General features: G+C 44.3%; 1 protein-coding gene across 5 annotated transcripts in view; it reads left to right on the top strand.

Moving 5' to 3' along the window:
* Nucleotides 1–1,336: 1,336 nt before the first annotated feature.
* Nucleotides 1,337–22,224, top strand: part of dacha (dachshund a) — a 147,369-nt gene continuing 126,481 nt past the window's right edge. For 3 of the 5 annotated variants that reach the window (XM_048237867.1, XM_048237866.1, XM_048237864.1), the window contains exon 1: nucleotides 1,337–2,026. In XM_048237867.1, coding sequence (XP_048093824.1) covers nucleotides 1,548–2,026 — 479 coding nt within the window. In that variant the 5' untranslated portion in view covers nucleotides 1,337–1,547. The remainder of the gene's footprint in view (nucleotides 2,027–22,224) is intronic. The other 2 variants (XM_048237865.1, XM_048237863.1) reach the window with 1 other exon arrangement.

Raw genomic sequence — 22,224 nt, 5'->3', positions numbered from 1 at the left:
TGTAGGCTAGGTCTACATGATGTATGATACATAAAACATGCCTACATTATAGCTTAATGCAACATTAAATGCATTATATGGGGGTAAGCTTTTTGATTCAGTTCTCATGAGCCTCTCATGAGCACTCTGAGAAATATTTACCAAAACAGTCTGAGAGCCTTACAAACCCTACCCACACAATGGAAGAGTTATGTGTCACCCATTGCCTGTAAGAGGCAACCGTTCTGCACAGCAAAGACAAAAAGATCTGTGAAATTTCAACAGACAGTTAAATAACAGACTACATTCTTTTAAGACAAAAGGCGTGAATCATGGGCTTAAACAACTACTTCAGTTTACAATGGCTAACAGACAGCGTTCATGTTGGACTGAATGAAATGGACAATATCAGAGCATGATTCACTGGTCATCTTATCTTATACGGTAAAAGCCATTGGTGGTCTTACGTGCTGTTTCATGCCCTAGACAGTATTTTATGCTCATTTATGAAACAGGCAACATGTATGAAAGTAACAGTAGTAGGCTAGCAACTTTTGCGGGACAAGGGAAAGTGAACGCATTTATCCGCAGTGTTGTTTTCCACTGGTTTCCACTGCGTAGAGTAAACATGGTATTTTTACTTCTGGTTGCGCACAGGAGTGTTGTCTTTTTAAAGCAGACCTCAGGTCAAATGTAGAGGACGTAGTTACAGAATGAACGCAATGGTGGTAGCCTACGTTTAAAAAATCAGCCTGACTTAAATGTAGGCCTATGCTTACGTAGAGTCTGAGGTGCAGTTGTAGTTTGTGACTTATTTTTAACGAACTCAAATAATAAATGTAGCCTATATAGTGTTTAGGGACGCCGGATCTAAACAGCAAAGCATGTAATTGCGAAAATCATATTTTTAGATTCATAATGATACAAATCGGAGCTTCAATATCGAAATCATTCCAAGGATGCTGACACATAACTAGCAATGAAGTGTACCTATAAATTACAACTCAGTATCTCTCTGTTGTTAACTTAAATTACTGTTTTATATAGCCTTTGACCGGATGAGACACACAGTAGGTTATTCTATAGGCTTTCATACGGCATAGTCAGGACTCAGGTGATACTGTAACTGTATGTGTTGATAGAAAGCATGACAATTTATTTCCATGACCATCACTGATTTAATAGTTCGCGATAAGTTCAGATCTATGCGCCGATACTGTTGCAGCAACTAATGACTCTTTGTGACCCGCCCTTTACAGACTGAACACCAATGGAATTCTCGGGCGTATGTTATTGCCTTCCTTGTTGGGAGACAGCGATGTCACTCCGCCTTGCAGTGGGCTGGCTAATTGAAGCCCTGAACGCAGGAGTGCTCATTGTACACCGACTTCCCACTTGCGAGGTAGGTAGCCTATTTGCTAATGCCGACAACTAGACCCGACCACGGTTGCATGTGAACCATCAAGAACGAAGAGAACCAGCGCAAGGAGAGAGAAAAGCGCAAGAGGGTGTACGTACGAGCGAGAGAGAGAGAAAGCGTACAGAAAGGAAAAAAAACTTTAGTAACTATGGCCCTGTCAGCAACTCCCCCGGTGCTTTCGCCGACCTCCACTCCGGGGTCCGGCGGCTTATTCCGCCCAGATCCCCTGTACTCTAGTCCCGACGAGTCTCCCAGGCTGACAAGCAGCATGATCAACTCTTTCATCAACAGCGGAGGCGGCGGTGGTGGAAACGGGAACAGCTCCAGCGGCAATAACGAGTGCAAAATGGTGGAGGTCCATGGGGTCAAAGTAGCCTCTTTCACCGTGGACGGTCAGGAGCTAATATGCCTGCCGCAGGTTTTCGACCTCTTCTTGAAACATCTGGTCGGAGGGTTGCACACCGTGTACACCAAGCTGAAGCGCCTGGATATATGTCCCGTCGTCTGCACCGTGGAACAGGTCCGTATCCTTCGCGGTCTCGGGGCTATTCAGCCGGGCGTGAATCGTTGCAAACTCATCTCCCGCAAAGACTTCGAGGCTTTGTACAACGACTGCACAAATGCCAGGTAGGCTAAGTAAATACAATTTTTTTTTAGACCAGCTCACTTTTCCCTGTTCACTAACTGCATAAACTTAATCAGTCAAGTAGGCTTGGAATACCGCGTAACGGAAAAGTTTCCAAAGTTACTTTTCAACCCTTCCCTCTGGCTCCGTGGTGATCATGCAATGCAGTCTACATAATACCCGCATTCGTATATATCATTTTGATTCATTCGTGTGCTGTTTTATGTTTTAAAGATAAATTAAATCACGACTTTTGTCTGTAACTTTCAAACTTTAAATCCAACACCTGCAAGTCACCTTGCAAAGTAGGCTAACAGCACCTGCACCTCTGGCCCCTCCCCCTGCCCTAAAATGTTATTTATATTGTATATGTGCATCCATATGCTCTCCTTTAAATGAACTGGTAAATATCACAATAGGCAGTGTAACTGATGAACACTGGTCATATGTAGGTGCAGGATCAAGAGAGTCTTCAGTTTCCTTCTCTGGCTCTCCTGTGAAAATATCCTATTTCAGGGCAGAAAGGGTAACTGACAGCTTGAGATGAATTCATGAGGGTTTTATTTTCCTATTCTTTGTTCCTCCGAATACAGTCCAAGTATGTTGTGGATGAACCAGAACTGTGATTGCTAAGCCAAATAGTGGCTCGCACTAAATTGATCAGTTGATCATCCACCACTGTTCGCGCTTTTGCCCCTTCAAATGTGGTGTTGACCCAGCATTAACCTTCATTGTGGCGCAGCGCATCGCCCTAATGACAACATATAGCACAACGCAGGATAATTAAATGTTGGCTAAGACGGGTAAATGAAATTGGAACTACACGAAAGACGAATACAACAAAACAAATATAAAGATTATTTAAAGTGTATTACCACTGTATTTAAATACTAGTTATATGTAGTATTTTATTTCACTGATTGAGGAATTTATGGGGTCTGTTAACTGTTGAAAGTCGTCAACTTTTTCCCGTCGAAATGGTTTTAAACCTTTCACCGAAGTGCACGCGACAAATGAATGGACCTCATTATATAGCATGTCTAAGTGTTATTTCTGCTGGTAATTTTCTATAGTACAGTATTCTGCAGTACAGTGCTTCTACAGTAAATATTCAAGCTTCATTTAATCAGTGAAACTTTGGGTAGATACACTTGTCTTAAATTTCCCGGTATGTGTATTCATATTAAGTATGCTTAAAGGATAATTGCAATGCGTAATTATTGTTTTATTTATTCCTCTTTTCCCACCCTATGAAATCAATAGGTTAATCCACAGTAATGGAGAATAGCGTTAGCGCTTTATTATGGTTCAAAGTCTCATTTAAACTCGCTGGGAAAGGAGAGCCGTTAGCGTTGACTTACTATCGCACTTTACAAAGATGTTACTTGGGGAAGAACCCCAGATGAAGCCCCTGGCTTGGCTACACCCCTTGACCGTGATAAATAAATCAATGGTGCAGGTTTGAATGAATCGTCGCCAATGGCTTCTAGGCTCAGTTTGGTGTCTTGGTGTTATTCTTAGCTTGTTATCATGACAGATGCATTAGTGTTCCCATGCTCTCCCAGCAATGTCAGCGAGTGAGAGGGTGTAGGATATGTGTGTGTGTGTGTGTGTGTGTGTGTGTGTGTGCGCGTGTGCTTGTGCGAGTGTGTGTGTGTTATGGGGGAAGCAACTCTAAAGGGACCAATGACCCCTTTCCTCGAGACCTTTATCATCCCTGGACCTCGGGGCTTTGCTTTTATTGTCTGTTCGTACATAATTGCAACTTTTTTCAGCATATCACCTCAGGCCACTTTTGACAATAAGCCACGCTGATAATGTGCCACAAAAGACCAGGATGTCAATACACAAAAACATAAATGGCTTACAGACAGAGAGAGAGAGAGAGAGCAGGAGCTGCAGCCAGCATTACATTTCGAAATTGGCTACACCTATTTTGGATTGTCAAATTTGTGTCAAATCAAACATTGACTAAAACATTATGTGACATTTGATTAACATTCATATCAAATGATATGTGGTCTGAAATTAAAAATGAGTTTTAAGGCTATGGTAGCCATATCCTGGATTGTGTTATTAACTACTTACGTGCAGTGCAAAAAAGGTAAATGTATTCACGATGACAAAATAAAAATACTTTTATTTTACTTTTATTTTAATGTCTAAATTTAAACACTTTAAACGTATGTAGAATTTTAAGTTTTATTTGGAGCAATGGTGCGTGGCCAACACCAATGCATTAATTTGATATCCGAATTTTACCAGTGTGCACAGGCCATGGTGTGCGTGTGTTTGTGTGTTTGTTTGCAGAAAATGCAAGGGTCCTGTCTTTCGTCTTAACATGCGCTTTTGTATATCGACAGAACAGAGGGTGAGACGTGTCACTCTACCAATTTTTCACTCTTTTGCGCTTTGAGATGGAGGGCAGAGAGCGCACTCGTGTACATGTCCAGATGGCCAGTTTGGGCAGGGTTCGGTAATTAACCTTTTAGCAACGCCCTCACAACCTTCAGAATCCCCTAGTTGCGTTATTGGGGTTTGTATTGTGCTGAATCAATCTGTTGTGCACATCCAATCTGCAGATATGCGTGCGGGTGTGCACAGAGGGACAGAGAGAGTGACAAGTTTCAAATTATTGTTTACATATTCCAAAAATATGCATAAAACTGATGTCAGCTGTTGTTAATAATATACTTCGAGGGTATGTGCATGTATGTTTAAACGGTAACACTATAGTGAACAGTTCACCTCAGACAGATTGGAGCTACTGGCAGCTAATGAAATTGCCGTAGCAATGGGCCGCTCCCGAATTGAATTTGCTCATCGCCATCGTTTTTTTTTTTAACCTAGCCGCGCATCACCACCACCCTGGTTTTATAGTCAGATTTAAACATCATCCACTGTCCCACCACCAGATGGTTGTAACTAATGTGTTTGCGAACATCAGCCGTCCCCCTCCCCACCCCCTCTCTCGGCTCGACTCCCCTCCACTGGGCAAAGAGATGGAGAGATACGGCAGAGACGTGGTGAGAGCGTGCACTCATTACCGAGACCTCTGAGCGGAGGGTCGGCGTGAGCGGGATACGGCGTCACCGGGAGACACTTGAAAAGTAATCAAAACATTTCGACGGGATCTTTAAACTGACACGACCAATTTGAATACTGGGGAAAATGTCCAAATCAGCAAACATTGGCGGCACTTAGGGACGCTTTTATGATTTCTCAGCGAGCAATTGATCTCCGGCGTTTTATTGCATTCATTATTTATTAAAAAGAATTTGCAAGCTAAACATAACGCTAAACTAGTTTACACTTGGGGACTACACTTAGGAAATTGAATGGGAATTGCATTAGAGACGAACATCTGTGCTATTTTTCCAATCTTGTGTTTATGGGGGAGTGTTTTTTCTCTCAAAGGTGTATTGAATTAGTCATTTAAGTATTTTCCTACCAAGATGGAGAGAGACCAATTTTGAGACTAAAAGGACAGCAGGTGTCAGATCTAGAATAACTGCTGTATCTCGGTCAGGGCCCGCTGCTTCAGTTCAGGCAGCCACATCCAAATCCACACAGGACCCAGAACAGGCAATGATCAAGGATCATTTCATGTAAATATTTGATTCTTCTGAAAGATTAACAGAAGTCATTTAACCCACCTGTATTTCTTTAGAGGACATTTTCAAATGTGTGCTTTAGTTCCTGTTTGCCCAGAAGGCAGTGTAGCACCCCATAACCTGATGCAATGCTGCATTGAAAAGATTGAAATCTATCAGTGGCAGGTTTTAACCCCCCTTTACATTAAACAACACCAGGGATTTCTATTGTGTTCATTATAAATGTAGCCTTTATTGCACCCTATGTGGAATTTAAGCCTGCAGGACAACAAAAAGGGTCACCTCTCTTACAATATTTACCACTTTTACAATGTGAAGGCTGTAAGCAAAGCCAGTGAGCTAAGCCAGTGTGCTGCACTGACATATATTTAAGCACCCGTACAATGTCATTTTAGAAATCCTTTTATGATTACTCAAATGTTTGGTAGTTTGTTACGATTTTGTTTTGTTTCCTTTTCTGTTTTTTTTAGTTGAGTTCTCACTCCGTGAGGCTGTGCAGCACTAACTGTGTGTCAGTTCAGGGCAGACACATTGAATGATTTTGATCCAAAATGGAAATGTGTGCGCATTAGACACATAACAGACAAGACAGGAAAACTCACCAGATGGGGTTCAGGGAAATGCAGCAGTTGATATTGTATTGTGCTGCTGTTTGTTTTAAATGAAACCTTTTCAAATTAATTAATCGATTTTGAGTACAGTATCATCCAAGTTGATACAAACACTGCGGTTGTATATAAAGGCTAGTGGATGTTGGTTAGTCTGGCTTCAGTCTGTCTTCAGTCTTTTTGTAGGCCTTAGTGTGTGTGTTTCCATAGAGAGTTTACTACACTGTGTGCTGCAGGACATTTCTCCCTCAGCCAGTCTGTAAGCATATGATGTGAAGACCAAATATATCCAAATATGTAACGGCCTCTTGTGTTTGTGTGTGTGTGTATGTCTGTGTGTCTGTGTGTGTGTGTGTGTCTGTCTGTTGGCCAGGGCAGCGTGTCCATATGGACAGCTTCTTGCCCATGGCTTTGCCCGAGGCGTAGATGCCCACTCGTTGGAGGCTGGCACCCTGTTTGCCCCCCCTCCCCCCCAGTACCCCCCCCCCCCCCCCCCCCCACTCAGCATATCCTTCCGATGTACCTTCCTATACCCTCAGCAGCATTAGAGATCGTCACCCCAGCCACGCCACCACACCTTAATGTCAACCATCAATTATACATCCCCTTTTTCTTTTATTGCGTATATATGCTCTCACTGCCCTTTTTCTACTTTAAATAATAAATTAACCCTGTGCTCTCGCTGCGAAGGGTAGCACAAATGCCCACATCTCTCGCTCTCTTTTTCCTCCCTCTATCACACGTTCACACTCACACACTGCCCACCTACACACACTCTCTCTCTCTCTCTCACACACTCACACACACACACACACACACACACAGGCACACACATCGTCTCTCTGTATGCTGGTCTTTCTCTTTTTGTGACTAGCCTCATGAAAAAGTTAAAGAGAGGTTTTGTTTTTCTGTTTAGATGGCATTTAAAGCAAGGCCCCTTGTGTGTGTGTGTGTGTGTGTGTGTGTGTGTGTGTGTGGAGGGGCAGAGAGGGAGAGAGAGAGGAAGGGAGTAAAGGAAGGAAGGAAGGGGAGAAATAAAAGTAATACATTGTGTGGGTAAATGTGATGGCTTAATGATCATGCTCATATGATCATTTACTGCGTTTGTCCACATGTAAATGAGTGTGCATTACATGAAGGGTCTGTGCTCGCACTTTTTGTCCTCTAGACTCACAGCAGGGGCTGCAGGGTGGCACAGGAGTAGGTAGACAAAGTCGATTTTCTAATGTCAATATTTTAAGCGGCGTATAACGGTTTGCTGTTTTTGGCCTGTTAATTAAGCATTCCCTTTGAAAAAGGAATTAGCACTTCAGAGTTAGTAAGTAAAATGGAAATGGTGTCCTTTTAATATTCTTCCAATAATAACATCAACAATAACATTAATAATTACATTATTATTATTATTGTTATTATTATTATTATTATTATTATTATTATTATTATTATTATTATTATTCAACTCCTAATTCCTTTCTATGTCTTTGACTGAACATTCCTATATCCTCGACCTTTTCCCATGTAAGATTTATGGCACTCCATTGTAAAATCAAAGGTTGAAATACTTTGATATTTTTATGGCTGGGGCTACCTTGCCGAGAGACACAAGAGAGTGGCAGACAGAGTGAGAAAGAGAGGGAAATAGAGGGAGTGTGGGAGAGCGAGAAAGAGAGGGAGAGAGAGAAAGGGAGAGCTTAACTGCGTCCGAGGTCTTATAAAACAACTTGTGGCCATGCAATCTCTCATTAATGTTGGCGAGGGTCTGTTCCAAGCCGCAGCCCTTTAATAACTAGTCCCATGCGTAACCAATGAATTAGAAGCAAAGCAAAGACACATGTGGTCAATTAGGGATGGAAATGTGCTACTTGCATCTCAACACATGGCCCAGACTCGACACATTTATTTGGGATCACGTTCTCGATAGGGCAAAAGTAATCAACAGCTGTCAGCGACAGGACTTCCTCTTGAAAAGACCAAGCCTTTGTTGGCAATGCAGTAGAAACCAGAAACCAGTAGAAACCGTTTTAGTCACATGTGAAACAGCACAACAGCAAAAGTGTCTGTTGCATGATTTGAATGGACATGTATTGGTTAATGCATGAGGGGGATAATGTGGCGTGTTGTGAAGTTGTGTTGAGGCTGTTGTCGTAGTAGAGAGATATTCACTGCAGCGTGCATATGGGAAAAAAGCAGTGAGTGTAACGGTGAAGTAACAGTGTGTACTTTTGTGTGAATAAAATAGAGAGAGAGAGAGAGAGTGTGTGTGTGTGTGTGTGTGTGTGTGTGTGTGTGTGTGGTCATGCACTCACGAGTGTGTGTACATTATGTGAGTACACATGATGGCTTAGACCTGACAGGTGGAGGAGGCCTGTCAAGCCTTTTGCAGGAGGAAAAATGACAACAGCTACCTTTCTGTTCCAGAAAGAGAGAGAGAGAGAGAGAGTGAGTGTGAGAGAAGAGAGAGAGAGAGAGAGAGAGAGAGAGAGAGAGAGAGAGAGAGATAGAGAGAGGGAGAAATAGAGCCACTGGTGTCATTTTGACTTTGGGAAAATCTCCTTCCTGAGCTTAATGACACATCTGCAGCCAGGCTATATTTATTACCGTCATGTAGAATAAAATTGATTGTCTCCTAAAATTAATTTTTGCTTTGCCTCTAGCAGTGCTTTAATGGGGGACACTAGGCTCCGTAGCAAGAGTATTGTTTAATCACATTAATATCGTCGCCCCCAGGACAGCTGAAGATAATTGTACAAACGAACATAGAAATATGTATCTCTAACTTTTATGATTGAATTATGCAAATGACTCATCTCCTGCCCTTCCAAACACTAATCATCTAATTAGGAGTGATGTTTTAAATGGTTGTTTTTGGATGGGCGTTCGGGGGGAAAGCAGGCAGCAGAAAATTAAAAGTGACACTAAAATCAGCAAAGTAGTTTTTGCTCAGGAAGACTGGTGGTGTCTCAACCACCCCCATACCCCCAACCCCACCCCATTTCCTACCCCCGCGGTACCAGCTCCCTCCCTCTTTCACCATGTGTATCTGAGCAGCATCATTAAAGTTGGGTACGCCACGTTAGGAGCTTGCGACATTAAAACCCATTTCGCTAAGCTTTTAATTGTTTATTTGAAGATTTCCGTCAAGCTCGTTTTTTCTTCCCTCCTTCGCTTACTCTCTTTTTTTGACACTTAGCTCTTTGGACGTGCGTTTGGAGGGCGGAGGAGAGCCGTTTAGCCCAAGCTGGAAGTCAATCCTGTCGAGAGAAATGCTAAGTAGCACCCCAATTACGGAGATTAATATTTGATGATGTGTTGAGCATTAGCCTATACACATTTTTCTCCTCCTCGCTCTGCAGCTGGTGGCTCATTTCGCTGGTGCATTCAAGCAGTGTGTGTCAGCAAAGGTTGTGTGTGTGTGTGTGTGTGTATATGTGTGTGTGTTGGCGGGGGGGGGGGGGGGGGGTGGGTGAATTGGCTGGTGGGGAGGGGGGGTGTTGGTTACAATAATAACGTCAGGCTCAAGAGCGCATCTCATACACAGCGAGAGAAGTGCTTGGAATAGCTCGCGCCGATAGAGAAAGAAGGAAGAAGGATGGGAGGGTGCAGGAGAAAAACCTGGCCGGGTAGCTGAACCATGCGCTTCCCTCGGCGAATCGGTGTTTACAGTTGTCTCGTGAATCTCCGACATCTGGAGGCAATAACCTGGAGCTTTACCTCCCGTACTTCATCGCTCCAGTGATGGGTTCACCTGAAGAGCATCACACACTAATCCACAAGCATTTCGCGAGGCCCGCGGTCACATTCTCCTTGTTCCTGTTTGAAACATAAACAGAGCTCTCTGCTAACATTGTTCAAAGTGGCTTGAAATAGTGAAGGGGCCACTTTTTAATCTGACATACAGGAGGCATAGAGGGTGGAGATGGAGTAAATTCATTGGGAACCTTCAGGGGAGCCTATTAATTATTTGCAGTGTTGATACAGTTGTTGTCTCTTCTTTTATTCTTGCATATGGAGAGAGTAGAGAGAGAGAGAGAGAGAGAGAGAGAGAGAGAGAGAGAGAGAGAGAGAGAGAGAGAGAGAGAGAGAGAGAGAGAGAGAGAGAGAGAGAGAGAGAGAGAGAGAGAGAGAGAGAGAGAGAGAGAGAGAGAGAGAGAGAGATAAAAAACATTTGAGCTCTTTAGTTTCTTTCCATTTTGCTCCTGACTTTGAGAGACAATTAATTTTTAAAATTGAGGGTTAGAAGTTGGAAAGAACTGACATGCTAGAGTCTCATACACTCAACACCATGAAACCTATTTGTTGCACACTTCTCTTGCCTGGAGTGTAGGGAGAACTGTGCAGATAGATAGGTAGTGAGAGAATAAGTGAAAGAGAGAATAGACACACAAATGAATGTGCGGAGGACAAGCATGAAGTGGTAGATTATCAAAAGCAGACCTGAGCCAAATCTACAGCATATTTTAAGCCTGGTCTCGGTGGGACAGACATATGCATTTAAAATACTTTTCATCACGGCCGTTCTCATGGGTCTTCATATATAGCCTAATCTAACCGCTTGAGATATGAAGCCAATGCTGGCAATACAAGAGAGAAGTAGGCAAGGGGTAGTAAGACAAGAGGTGCGTGTGTGTGTGTGTGTGTGTGTGTGTGTGTGTTTGTGCCTGTGTGTCTGTGATTGTACCTGTCCTCTGTCTCTAAGTCTGCATGTGGGGGTGTACATGAATGTACCCGCATGTTTTGTGTGTGTGTGTGTGTGTGTGTGTGTGTGCGTGTCTGTGTGTGCATAACGTGTATGTGTGTGTGTGCGTACGTGTGTGTGTGTGTGCGTGTCTGTGTGTGCATAATGTGTATGTGTGTGTGCGCGTGTGTACGTGTGTGTGTGCGCACCCGTGTCTCAGACTTGTCTGGGTTAGATCAAGTGGAGCCCTGGGTATGTGATGACATCATGGGGCAGGTTTGGTGTTTCTTGCGGGATGAGCGGGATTTATTCCCACTCCGGCTGGCCTGAGGAGCCTGGCTCTGATTACTCTCCCCATGAGTGTGTGTGTGTGTGTGTGTGTGTGTGTGTGTGTGTGTGTGTGTGTGTGTGTGTGTGTGTGTGTGACCGTGCGTCTCCCGCGCTTTCTCTGGAAACTTCCGTCAAAGCCGTTTCGTCCCTACACACACACACACACACACACGCAAAAAGAGGAAGAAGAATAGCACATAGCCCAACACAGACAGATTGGGTGACCCACTGGAGGGCCAGAGTGCAGGATGATATCTCTCTTTGTTCCACAGAGGAGAATTCCACAGCAGAGGGCCTATGGAATTTGTTGAAGTGTTTTGGCTAGTCGTTCAAGTTAGCTGATTCCCTGATTTCACTGTTGATGCAAAAATCGTGGCATTGTTTACATATGTGTTTGAAGATGCATACATTTCCAAATATCAAGAAGTTATCCAAACTTTGAGGGTAATAGCTACAGTGTGTGTTTATCTGTCAGTGTGTTGTGTGCATATGTGGGTGTCTGTCTGTGTATGTATACTATATTTGTATCTGTTTATGTACATGTATATGTAGTGTATGTTTGTGTGTGCATGTTTGTTTGTTTGTGCGTACATCAATTGGGCGACTCTCTTCCATGAAGTACCCAGGTTCTGTCCTATAAGTCCTCCTAAAAGGCAGTGTCGGACAGCCCCCCATTTTGCTTTTATTCCACACTATTTTATTTAAAGCGGCATTTAGGGGAGTAAATGCGCAGCTTAGAGGAAGGCTGTTACGCTGGCCTTTTTACCGAGACCATTCGTCTTCCAGAGATCCACCTCACGACACGTTACACCCCCGGTCTCTTCCCCTCTCTCTCTCTCTCTCTCTCTCTCTCTCTCTCTCTCTCTCTCTCTCTCTTTCTCTGTTTCTTTCTTGTGCTTTCACTGAAGCCATTACAAGGTAGTGTGTGAGTTTCCATTTGCCTACAGTAAATAGAGTGTCAGAGGTGTCGGAGAGGAATAAATATGTCGGGGCTGTCTCTCTCTCCCTCCCCTCTCCCTCTGTCTCTGTCTCTTTCCTTCCCTTTCTCTACCCCCCCCCTCTCTTTCTCCCTCTCTCACTCTCACTCCTGTTTTCCGGTGAGGACGAGACTTTAAAGGCGAACCAGCGCTCGGATTGATTTATCTGCTGCGCAGTAATGACTGCAGATGTGGATGGGTTATTCTAGATGAGCGCGGATTGTGATGTGGAAGATAAAGAAGGGCCCCTGTCTTCAGCCTGCTTTTAATTACCGCCAGAGGAATGTATTTGTGCGCTCTGTTGATTTAAAGAGGGGAGGGGGTTACTTCTATAAAAAAAAAAAAACACACACACACACACACTCTTTTTTCCCCCCCTTCAGCCGGACTGGACAGGTGACCTTGGTACCTGCTTTTTTTGTTTCCTGCTCTAACAAAGCCATCTTTTATCTGTCTGCCACCGCCGTCAACCTGTGTGTGTGATTGTGTGTGTGTGTGTGTGTGTGTGTCTTGTGCGTCTTGCGTGTGCGTAATAGATGTCATGTGTGTCCATGTGTGTGTGTGTGTGTGTGTGTCTGTCTGCCACCGCCGTCAACCTGTCTGTGTGTGTGTGTGTGTGTGTGTGTGTGTGTGTGTGTGTGTGTGTGTGTGTGTGTGTGTGTGTAGGCACATGTTATTTAACAGTAAACTGTACAGTGTGGGGTAATGTATTGCCTTTGGTCTAAGGCAGTGAGGGTGGTTTTGATTAGGAGAGAAAGACAGAGTTTAACTTCTGAAGATCTCAGGATCTGCTGAATGGCTCTCTGAATAGCTTATGATCGGAAATCACTGTCTGATGTATTGTAGAAATGCTACTCAATATCAAATACTCTAAAGAATATGATGAAACATTACTGTTGCTGTTTTAATCATAACAATGCAAAGATTTTAGGACGAGGGTAGGAATCACCATCAACATCAACATGTTATGAATTTATGATTCTTGAATAATGATTAACAGCTATTTTGCAGAAGCACTGCAATATGCTCAAACTTACATTCAAAAACACGAAGCAATAAAAATAGTTATACATTTACAAATTCAGAACTTCTCATGGGCATACATTGGAAAGATATGGCAATGTTAGAAATAATATATAGCCCTAAAGCTGATGATACATCTGGGTAGGGCAGTGATCTTCATTATTATTGGGCAACAATTTATTTTCTGGAGAACTTCATCAGTAAGCAAATCATCCTGATCATCCAATGAAAATAAATGGAACTGGTTACATGGTTGCTCATTGCTCAAGAAGTTGCCCCATGTACCATCACTTTAATGCCCTATTAATACCGTATTTTCCGGATTATAAGTCACACTTTTTTTCATAGTTTGGCTGGTCCTGCAACTCAGGTGCAACATATATATATTTATGTTTTTTTCCTCTTCATGCCTTCGTTCGACTTATAGTCCGGAAAATACTGTAGGTTCAATGTGTATTCAAGTAAGATTGATTTGTTACAGTAAATCAGGAAACTCATGATATGAACTATTGCAACAAAAAATATCTCAAAACTACCCAGGTTTGGAGCCCTCAACTACAAGTAGTGTCACTCTTCAACTCATTTGATTGGATAGTTCTCAGGTGTGTCACAGAAGCATTTGAGTCCAAGTGAAGTGATCTTGGCACCATATCAACTTGTGTACTTTCCCTCTGAACTGTTAGCACAAGACAGATGCTCTCCTTTGTTGCCCTCCTCTATGTTTGAGTGGCTATTTATTTATTTATTTATTTATTTATTTATTTATTTATTTTTCTTTCTTATTTGCTTCTTTTGAGCTTCTCGGCCTATCATCAACAGGGTGTGATTCTCACGAAGAGGAGGATAGGTCTCTTTCTAATGAAAGGAAAAATCAGGCCCCCAGACTTGATTGGAAACATACTAAACAAAATGTGTTTGGTTCCCTAAATTGGAAAAAAACAACCAGGCAGGTTATTTAGTTGTTTGCTCTCTGCCATTACGTCCACTGCTTAATAGGTACACATACACACAAAATGAGTGTGTGTGTGCGTGTGTGTGTTTGTGTTTGTATGTTATCGAGGAGAGGGAGGATGTGGTGCCAATTACAACAAGCTGTGGAACCACTCCTATTCATGCAATTCCACAATAATGGGGGTTTATAAGACTGAAATGTCTGTGTAGAGTCTTGCCACACACACACACACACACACAAACACACAGGCGATGTATTCATATATGTAGGCACACACACACACACACACACACAAGCAATAAACACAAACAGTCTCTTCTGGCTGTTGTACCTTGTGCACATATGGTCTCTTGTACTTAGTGGGTTAACATGTGTATTTACGACTCAATCCCTCACATTCCAACTCTCTGTCTCATTGTCTCTCTCTCTCTCATACACACACTCTCTCTCTCATGCACATATACAAACGCACAACCTAACTAGCTCCAAGTGTACAGTAAGTAGCTGCTCAAATCCTGAAAGCCCTCTAAGTGTCTATGTCTTAACTGTGCAGCAGCATCTCAGTCTCTGCTGCTGTTGTGTGACGGTCAGAGGCACGGGAGAGGTGTGAGTCCACTCCAGGCCAGTCCGGCTGCATCGCTCTTCTTAAGGAATGAGGTGTGGCGGCAGAGGCCCTCGTCACGCATGTGGTTTGGGGCCATCTCATGTCATCACACTCGCAGTCCCTCTTTGGCAGAGTGGAATCTGCTGCTAGCCCTCTTCCCCTTCTCTCCCTCTCTCTCTCTCTCTCTCTCTCTCTCTCTCCCTCTCTCCTCTTTCTCTCTCTCCTATCTCTCTTTTTCTCTCTCTGTGTCTTTCTATTTCTCCCTTTCTCTGGTACACATTGTACACAAACACACACACACACACACACACACAAGCAATAAACACAAACAGTCTCTTCTGGCTGTTGTACCTTGTGCACATATGGTCTCTTGTACTTAGTGGGTTAACATGTGTATTTACGACTCAATCCCTCACATTCCAACTCTCTGTCTCATTGTCTCTCTCTCTCTCATGTACACACTCTCTCTCATGCATATACAAACCACAACCTAACTAGCTCCAAGTGTACAGTAAGTAGCTGCTCAAATCCTGAAAGCCCTCTAAGTGTCTATGTCTTAACTGTGCAGCAGCATCTCAGTCTCTGCTGCTGTTGTGTGACGGTCAGAGGCACGGGAGAGGTGTGAGTCCACTCCAGGCCAGTCCGGCTGCATCGCTCTTCTTAAGGAATGAGGTGTGGCGGCAGAGGCCCTCGTCACGCATGTGGTTTGGGGCCATCTCATGTCATCACACTCGCAGTCCCTCTTTGGCAGAGTGGAATCTGCTGCTAGCCCTCTTCCCCTTCTCTCCCTCTCTCTCTCTCTCTCTCTCTCTCTCTCTCTCCCTCTCTCCCTCTTTCTCTCTCTCTCCCTATCTCTCTTTTTTTCTCTCTCTGTGTCTTTCTATTTCTCCCTTTCTCTGGTACACACAGTACACAAACACACACACACACACGCACACGCACTGTACATATTCTTACACATGCACACAACTCATTCATGAGTACAGAATTTGAATCTTGTCTTCTGTTTGGACAGGTTCACTATGCTTGACTAAATTATTGTGTGTGTGTGTGTCTGAGAGAGAGTGTGTATCTGTCTGTCTCTCTCTCTCTCTCTCTCTCTCTCTCTCTCTCGCTCTCTCTCTTTCTGTCTCTCTGTGTGTGTTAGTGTCTTGCCTGAGTGTGTGTGTGTGTGTGTGTGTGTGTGTGTGTGTGTGTGTGTGTGTCTGTTTCATCTTATGAAAACAATCAGGCCCTGTGAAGTCCCATTACAGGGTAATGTCTCACCAAATTGTTCCGGGTAGTTAAAACAAAATCAAGTGAAGGGGGAGCAGGAGGCAGGGTGTGTTGAACGCTTCTCTGCTTCTCTTTGAAGACACAACGACAATAATCTCCTTCAGCTACGCATCGCACTCAGAGAGCACATCAAAAAGTAGCAGGGCGAACATGTGTACGCCTGTGCAGCGTACGTGCGTGTGTACGTGCATTCATGCATGTGTGTGTGTGAGTGTGTGTGTGTGTGTGTGTGTGTGTGTGTATGTGTATGTGTAGGTGTAGTGTTTAGCAATTTAGTTGCATTTCCATGTCTTGTCGATGGACATTTATTTTACAGCTTTGTCCTCTGTTTTGTGTGTGTGCATGCATAGGCGTGTGCTTGTGTTACAAGCGTGCAAATTGGGCTACATTATACAGTGTTTGCACAGCATACAGCTTGGCAGTAATAGCCTGAGTGAAAAAATGCTACATTGGCCTGATTTTTCAGTCCAGATTAAAATCCAGATTCCATTTTAAATATCCTTATCAAACAAACAAATGTTTATTCACATATTTACAGGCAAGACCTTTTGGCCAAAAGTTAAATGTGCGGTCCTCTGACTGTTGGCTGTAAGTAAGACTTAGATCAGTTTGAGGCTGATGGCCAGTCTTTCAGAGCACTGACCTCTCGGTGGCCGGGCTGCCGGGTAATGGATGGGTCGGGGGATTTTTTTCTCTCCTCCTCGTTTTTGATGTTTTAGTGAGAGATGGTCGCTACTGGCCTGTGCTTTCCCCGGGTTGTAAATCTGAGCCATGCGTGGTATAGCCCTTCTGTCCGACCTGTGCTTTATGTGAGACAGGGGCCAGGCGAGCAACCACCCCCCCCCCCCTCCCCTCCTCCATCTCCTCCTCCTCCTCCTCCTCCTGTGCTGTCAGTCTCTGGGGCTGAGGCTGGAGGCTGGGGGTGTAGACATGCCAGGCCAGGCCCAGGGCTCATCTGCCCCACATCTCCTGGAGCTCTGACTCAGTTACAGTCACTTGCAACCTTTACAACCATTTTCATAGGTGGGCTAGTCACTCTTTCCTTCCTTTCTTTTTTCTCTATCCTTTTTTATTTCATTCTGTTCTCCTCAGTGCATCACTTTATCCCCCTCACCTCTCTCTCTCTCTTTTTTTTTTCTCTCTCTCTCTCTCTCCCTCTCTTTCCGTCTGTCAGGTGCTAACTGAATTTGGTTTAGATTATATACAGTGGAGCGTTAATCATGTCCTTGTGCGAGTTCCTAGGGGAGTGTGAGATTTTCTGCGTGTTTGTCCACCTGCTTGTCTTTTATATTGCATATGTGGCACCCAGTATGTATAGCCTCTGCTCTGTCCACAGGAGGCACACACACACACACACACACACACACAAAACAAACTCTCACACACTCTCACCCACGTACACACTCCCTCTCTCCCCCCACTGCATTCAGCATGCTGACACGGCACAATCGGCCTCATTTTCCCACCACCTCCCCTGAAAGCATGTTAATGAGTGAGTTGATGTAGTTGAACATTTAGTTAATAAATATGTCAGACTTTTACCACTCTGTTTCTCTCCCGTTATCTCTCTCTCTCTGATTCACTCTCTTTCATTCTTTCACTTTCTCTGTCTTGCCTTCCCTCTTCCCCTGAAGTCTCTCTCTCTCTCTCTCTCTCGTTTTTGCATCCTCCCCCCACCTCCCCGTGTGCGTAGAAATTGCAATTAGTTTTAGATTTACGCTACGATGACAGACAGTACTGTATAAATAGAGGTTAAACACACAATTTACATATTAATTTCATGATTCATTTAATCAATGATTTATGTGGATATAGATTGCTTTTAATCCTCTGCCCGACGCCTGCACTTCCCCTCGATCCTCCGCTCAGCTCTTCACCAAGCATGACAGAATAGAGTGCTGTGTTCAAGCACTCTTTCTCTCACTCCCTTCCTCCCTCCCTCCATTCCCCCCCCCTCTTCCACTCCTTCACTCCCTCTCTCCCTCTCGTTCCCACTTTCTCCTCTCTGTCTTTTCTGTCTCTCTCAGCTGTTCACTGGCTTGGAGAGGAATGTGAGTGGAATGGCTCCACAAGGCAGGCCCTAATTGCTTTAATTTTTCTGGGTGCTGCTCGGTCCCACCTGACACTTTCGTTCTTGACGGCGGCTGTTCCATTGCGGAGTGGTGCTCAGTCCGAGTAGTGTCGAGTAGTGTGTAGCACGGTGTATCGATACTAAAAAGGTATCACGATGCCTTCACACAAAAAACGATGCGATTTCCGACGTTTTTAGAATCGATACTTTATTAAAATTAACGTTCTGTGTCTGCGTGAACTGCTACTCTCACTGCTCCTTGCACGCATCTAGGCAATTGGGCGTGTCAAGCAGGCAGCTCTGAGTGAGTGAGTGAGTCTTTTGCCAGCCAACGTCAACATACAGTAGTTCTTTGCCACGACCGTCCTCGGCCTTGTGGATAAAACAAAGGTGAAGTGAAATCTGCAACTATTTGGATACATCGCGAATAGTGAAGGCAAAACCATCAGGTACACAGAGGCCCGTTTGTGAAATATGTTTCAAAGTCATTTAAAAGCAGTAGGCTACGCATGGAACTTGGCTAAACACGTCGCAGACATATCCCAACATTTTTGTTCAAAGAACGACAGGTTAACGAATATGCTGTAGAAAACACGACTACATGGTTAGTGCCAAGTTCTTCTCTTCTGTTTTAGTCTTCTGTTAAGTGAAACGAGTATGGTTCTCTGGGATAAAGCAAACCTTCCTTCATCAATGAATTTTGACGAGACATAACGAGCTGTATCATTTTGACGAGACATAACGAGCTGTAATCATAGGGTGCTAACGTGATGAAAGCGCAATGTTCACGCCAGAATAACATTACCATAACTTGTAAACAATCTATTTCATGTTCGGTCAGTACTACTGGTAATATTTGTCATGGCATGTAGACTGCAATTTGTTCAATAAGTATTGCCCAGATGTAGGATAGGCTACCCGAAATGCGCTAATTAAATCCCACAGCATATAATACCACCAAAGCGTGTTGAGTCCTAATAATAATAGCGGCTTATTGTTACGTGGTAGCAAATCATGTTATCAAAGAAATAGATGTAGGCTAATGTAGGAATGCACACAGACATATTGCAACAGGTAATGGTGTAGGCCTATCTGACGAAGACCTGAGTGGTTGGAACGTCGTACACTGGGCGCAAAGAAGACTATCCTCACATTTTTCCCTTTGCAACTGTCAAAGAAATCCCATGAACACGGGAAGGCCTAGGGAATATCAGATGGCCCCGCTGCATAGCATTCAGTGATTTGCATGCAGTAATTTCAACACTGACCTTGATCTAGCCTAGTTTGGCTATTTAAAGCTACTTTATTGGCAAAACACAACACAATGTAAATGAACCATAACAAAAAATAAAGGACTTAATCACACAAAGTAGGCCTACTATTTTACTGACTATAAAAATAATAATTATGTAGGAAGTTTAGAACCCAGAATTGACCTGCACACTACAAAAGTGCACCGAATTCAACACAAATGACTCAATACACTTGGAGGAGGTATGGTCCTTTTCTTTCCAGATATCTTAGGATTTCGCCGTAGTATCGTTTCAGTATCGAGCATCGTGATATTTATGGCAGGTATCGTATCGAAGTCATAATTTTGGTATCGTGACAACACTAGCTCCGAGTGAACCCCCACCACCACCAGCACCCCCACCACCACCCGTACCCACCCTCAACTGTGTCCCCCTCAGGGTTCCCTCTCTCTCTCTCTCTCTCTTTCTTCTCTATCTCTTTGTTCTTCTCACTCTTCTCATTCTTTGTCAGTGCTTCCTCGTCCTCCTTTCTCTTTACTTTTTTTAACCTTCCTTTTCACTCCTTTTATCATCACCTCTCACTGGCACCGTTATCTCTCTTTCTTTATCTCTCTTCTCTGCGTCCGTTCTCTCCCTCCCTCCCTCTCTCGCTCTCTCTCCCGCTTGTCTTATGCTAGCAGCAGTGGGCCCGCATGGCGAGCGAGGGGGTCGTTAATAATGAGGTAATAATCAACATGCTGAAATGGATGGCAATTAGGGCGCAGCGTCGCAGTGATTGGTGGCGCCACTTGTGCATTCATAACAGATCTTCGCTATCTCCGTTTGTATGTGTGTGTGTGTGTGTGTGTGTGCGTGCGCGCGTGTGTGTGTGTGGGAGAGAGAGTGAGAGAGTCTCTGTGTGTTTTTGAATGTGCGAGTGGGCTTGAGTATGTTTGTGTGCGTGTGTGTGTGTGTGTGTGTGTTTTGTATTTTGTGAAAGAGAGTGTTTGTCTGTGTGTGTTTGTATGTGTGAGTGTGCTTGAGTGCGCTTGTGTGTGTGTGTGTGTGTGTGTGTGTGTTTGCATGCGTGCTGTAATTGAGGTGTGATTGAGATGCCTTCGCCACCCTCCAGTGATCTCCGTCAGCGGGCCCCGGGACACAGGAGAAGAGACGGCGCTCGCCAGGGTGGTGGTGGCAGACGGTTGTGTGTGTGTGTGTGTGTGTTTGCGTGTTAGTGTGTGTGTGTGTGTGTGTGTGTGTGTGTGTGTGGCTGGTGGTAGTCAGGTGAAAGAGGTCCAGTATGTCCCCAAGAAGTAATGTCTGTAAAACTGTATCAGCTGTAAAGTCTGTGTGTGTGTGTGTGTGTGTGTGTGTGTGTGTGTGTACACTTTACCTTTTAATATTACAGGACGCAAAGCACCTAGTAGTTCTCCTTTCTCAGAGATCTGAAGGTAGGCCCATATATTCTCCTGTTTGAGCACCCTGGACAGACACAGGGCCAGTGCTGTGTCCTGGAGTATTTTAAGAGTTTTAATTAAAGCCCATATTAAGTCCTGCACTATCCCTTCTGTTTAAAAAAAAAAAAAAAAGCAATATTGTCTTAATGAAGTGAGGGAGAAACAGTTAATAGACTTTCAGTGGGCTTGGAGTTTTATAGATGCGTGGAGGGTTTCGGGGCGATTAAGGGCTGCCTCTGTTGCCACATGACAAAGTCAGGGGGACACGCAGTACAACTCAGAGCGACCCCACCCCCGACATAAGTCACCTCTTTTAGCACTCACTCGCCGCTCCACCTCCATTCAGTTTATAGCCAATGACAGGCTTTGTCTCCGATCCGCTGGCCATTTGCGATCAATGAGACGTCCACAGGGGCTCAGGCTGCTTAGGAGGCAGAGACGGTGTCCAAAAGAGAGAGAGAGATAGATAGAGGGAGAGAGAGAGGGAGGGAGGGAGAGAGAGAGACAGAGGGAGGGAGAGAGAGAGATGACGGCAGACAGGAACGGTGTCATTTCCTCCTTATGACACTGCAGCATCGGCGGGAGCTGGCCTCAACACACCTACCTGACATTTGTTACTGGGAAAATTATTCACACTTTATCTTTGTGTGATCCCCCCTCCCCCCCTACACACACACACACACACACACACACACGCACACACACACACACACACACTACCCTTCTCTCGCTTTATACATATATAACAGGACAACAATTGGATTGTGCAGCCGGGGAGAAAAAAAATGGTAATTGAGTATTTTATCAGACTCTTCCGCCAAACGGACTTTTGTAAGTCGTAAATGAAGATTAAGGCGCTTGTTGGCGGAGAAGGAACAAATTGGAATGATTTATTATTGGTGACATCAATATGTCACAGAGAGAGAGAGAGAGAGAGAGAGAGAGAGAGAGAGAGAGAGAGGTGGAGAACAGGGAGGGAGGGAGCGAGAGGGGGAGTGAGAGAGTGAGAGGAGGAGAGAGAGGAGAGGAGAGGTGTGAGATAGCTGCCTCTCTCCTGACGAAAGGTAAATAATGGGCTTTAATTATTTGCCCCCAGCGCTGTTGAAAGGCCCGGATGATACTGTCAGTTTGTGTGACGCCACAGCTGGCGCCCGTGTGTGTGTGTGTGTGTGTGTGTGTGTGTGTGTGTGTGGGTCTGTCTGTCTGTCTGTCTTTCTATCTTTCTATGAGCACGAGCGACAGAGAAGAAGAGTGGGAGTGTGTGTAGGACATGAGGTCGTGCGGTTGGTAATGGAGGTGTGTGTGTGTGTGTGTGTGTGTGTGTGTGAGCACAGGACAGATGAAGAGTCAGTGGTAAGGGGAGATGGGTAATTGGGCAGTGT

This window comes from Alosa alosa, chromosome 2, assembly GCF_017589495.1.
Source record: "Alosa alosa isolate M-15738 ecotype Scorff River chromosome 2, AALO_Geno_1.1, whole genome shotgun sequence".
Classification (NCBI taxonomy): Eukaryota; Metazoa; Chordata; class Actinopteri; order Clupeiformes; family Clupeidae; genus Alosa; species Alosa alosa.
This window is presented reverse-complemented; position numbering and strand designations above follow the sequence as displayed.